Source organism: Alligator sinensis, unplaced genomic scaffold, assembly GCF_000455745.1.
Source record: "Alligator sinensis unplaced genomic scaffold, ASM45574v1 scaffold1667_1, whole genome shotgun sequence".
Classification (NCBI taxonomy): domain Eukaryota; kingdom Metazoa; phylum Chordata; order Crocodylia; family Alligatoridae; genus Alligator; species Alligator sinensis.
The window spans coordinates 497,224-498,892 of NW_005842504.1; the positions used below are offsets into that span (position 1 = coordinate 497,224).

The following is a 1,669-nucleotide window of genomic DNA, read 5'->3' on the forward strand; positions in this document are numbered from 1 at the left end:
GGGACGGCGGCGGGGCGGGGCCCGGGGCCGGGGCTCCGGTCAGCATCCCTCCGTGCCACCGTCTCGGCCCCTGGGCCCGGTCCCGAGCGTCTTCCCAGGACCCCCGAGCGGGGCACGGGCAGCACGGACGGCACCCGGCTCCGGGTCTGCGCCTGCCTCGACGTGGCTCTCGGAGCTTCCCGGAGCCGGGGTCTCGGACCGGTGTTGGCGCCGGGCGGGGGAAGAAGGGCCTTGCACGCCAGAGCGGGCTGCAAAAGCCTCCGGGTCACGCGTGCGTGTTGGCACGGGGGGTCTCACGGGCGCAGCGGCCGCTCCCCGGAGCAAACGTCCCCTCCCTGCCCAAGCACAGCCCTCTCGGCTGCGGCGAGACCCGGGAAGGAGTTGGCCCAGGCGCTGTTCCCACGGGACGCCGAGGTCGCGGGCACGGGAGCCGGTTCCCCAAGGGCTTCTCGGGGGGCTGCCCGTGCGTGGCTGCGGGACGAGCTGGGGATGGAGCAGGGCTCAAAGCATGGGACTGGGTGCCCGGACACCGGGGTCCCATCCCCAGGCCGGAGGTCGGGGACACCCTATCTCCCTTCCGCAAGTTTCCACCGACTGATTCGCCCCTTCCTCAGTTTCCCCGCGCTGGGATCTTGTGGGAGGCGATGCCGTTGCGGCCGGGCGGCTTTGAGGGGGCACCACCTGCCCCTGTCCGGAGCTGAACTCACTCCCAATCTCCTTTCCCTTTGACTCCAGCGCATCCCGACCGGCGTGGAGCCCGCAGCGTCGCTCCGCCCAGGCAGGAAGAGTCTCGCGGCGCGGCCCCAGCGTGGTAAGCACCTGCGGGCGGCATTCGCGCGCGTTGGGGAGCCCGCTCGTCATATCTCGCGGCCCTGCCTGCGCTCGTTAGCAGCCGCGCTTCGCCAGTCGTTCCTGGCATTGCAGCGCCGACCTCTTTGGGCTCCAGCGTCTACCCCAGGGCAACGCCCCTCGCAGCGACTCTTCTTGGGCTCGGCCGAACACGTGTGCTGGACGGGCCACGTGAAGCCGCGCTGCCCTGTGGCTGCGGGGAGCTGCGCCCGTGGTGCCAGAAAGAACTTTGCCCTGGGGAAGATAAAGGCTCTCGACTCTGCCCCCGGCGTCTCGTCCTGCTCCGGGCTCGTCCCTGTGCCAGCTGCCCCAGGAAGAGGCAGCCGCGACATGGAGCCGGGCGGTAAACGTGCGCGTGCCGGACCCTGCGTCTGGCTGCGAGGGGTCTAAAGGGCCCCTCCCAGGACGGGGTCGGACTCAGTCGAGCCCTCTTGGTGCGGAGAGGTCCGGGGGCTGCTGTCGCCCGAGCCGCGGGCCTTTGCCAGGGGTTGCCCGTGGCCGGAGCTGACCGGCACGGAGCCTGGCAGAGCTGGGAAGGTGAATGCGGCTGCCGAGCTCCTGGCACGTCTCTGCAAGCCCTGGCCGTGCCCCTGCAACATGTCCCGCAGCGCGGGTTTGGGACGCGCCGTGGCCAATGACATCCCCCCCGGCAGGCAAAGAAGCAGAGATGGGGCCGGGGCCTGGACCACTTGGGCTTGGCCCTGGCTGGGGTGTGGGCTTCTGGACCTGCTAACTTCATTGCAAACCCCCCCGCTCCCGCCAGCCGAGTAACCGCCCGCCTTTCCCCAGGCAGAGGCTGGTTCAGGTTTGCAACCGCCCA

At 70.8% G+C, this 1,669-nt stretch overlaps 1 protein-coding gene across 1 annotated transcript in view; it reads left to right on the forward strand.

The window, feature by feature from the left end:
- Positions 1–644: 644 nt before the first annotated feature.
- The window catches only part of LOC112551549 (translation initiation factor IF-2-like), an 8,872-nt gene continuing 7,847 nt past the window's right edge, over positions 645–1,669 (forward strand). The window contains exons 1-2 of the mRNA XM_025213060.1: positions 645–649; positions 736–811. Of these exons, the coding sequence (XP_025068845.1) occupies positions 645–649; positions 736–811 (81 nt within the window). The remainder of the gene's footprint in view (positions 650–735; positions 812–1,669) is intronic.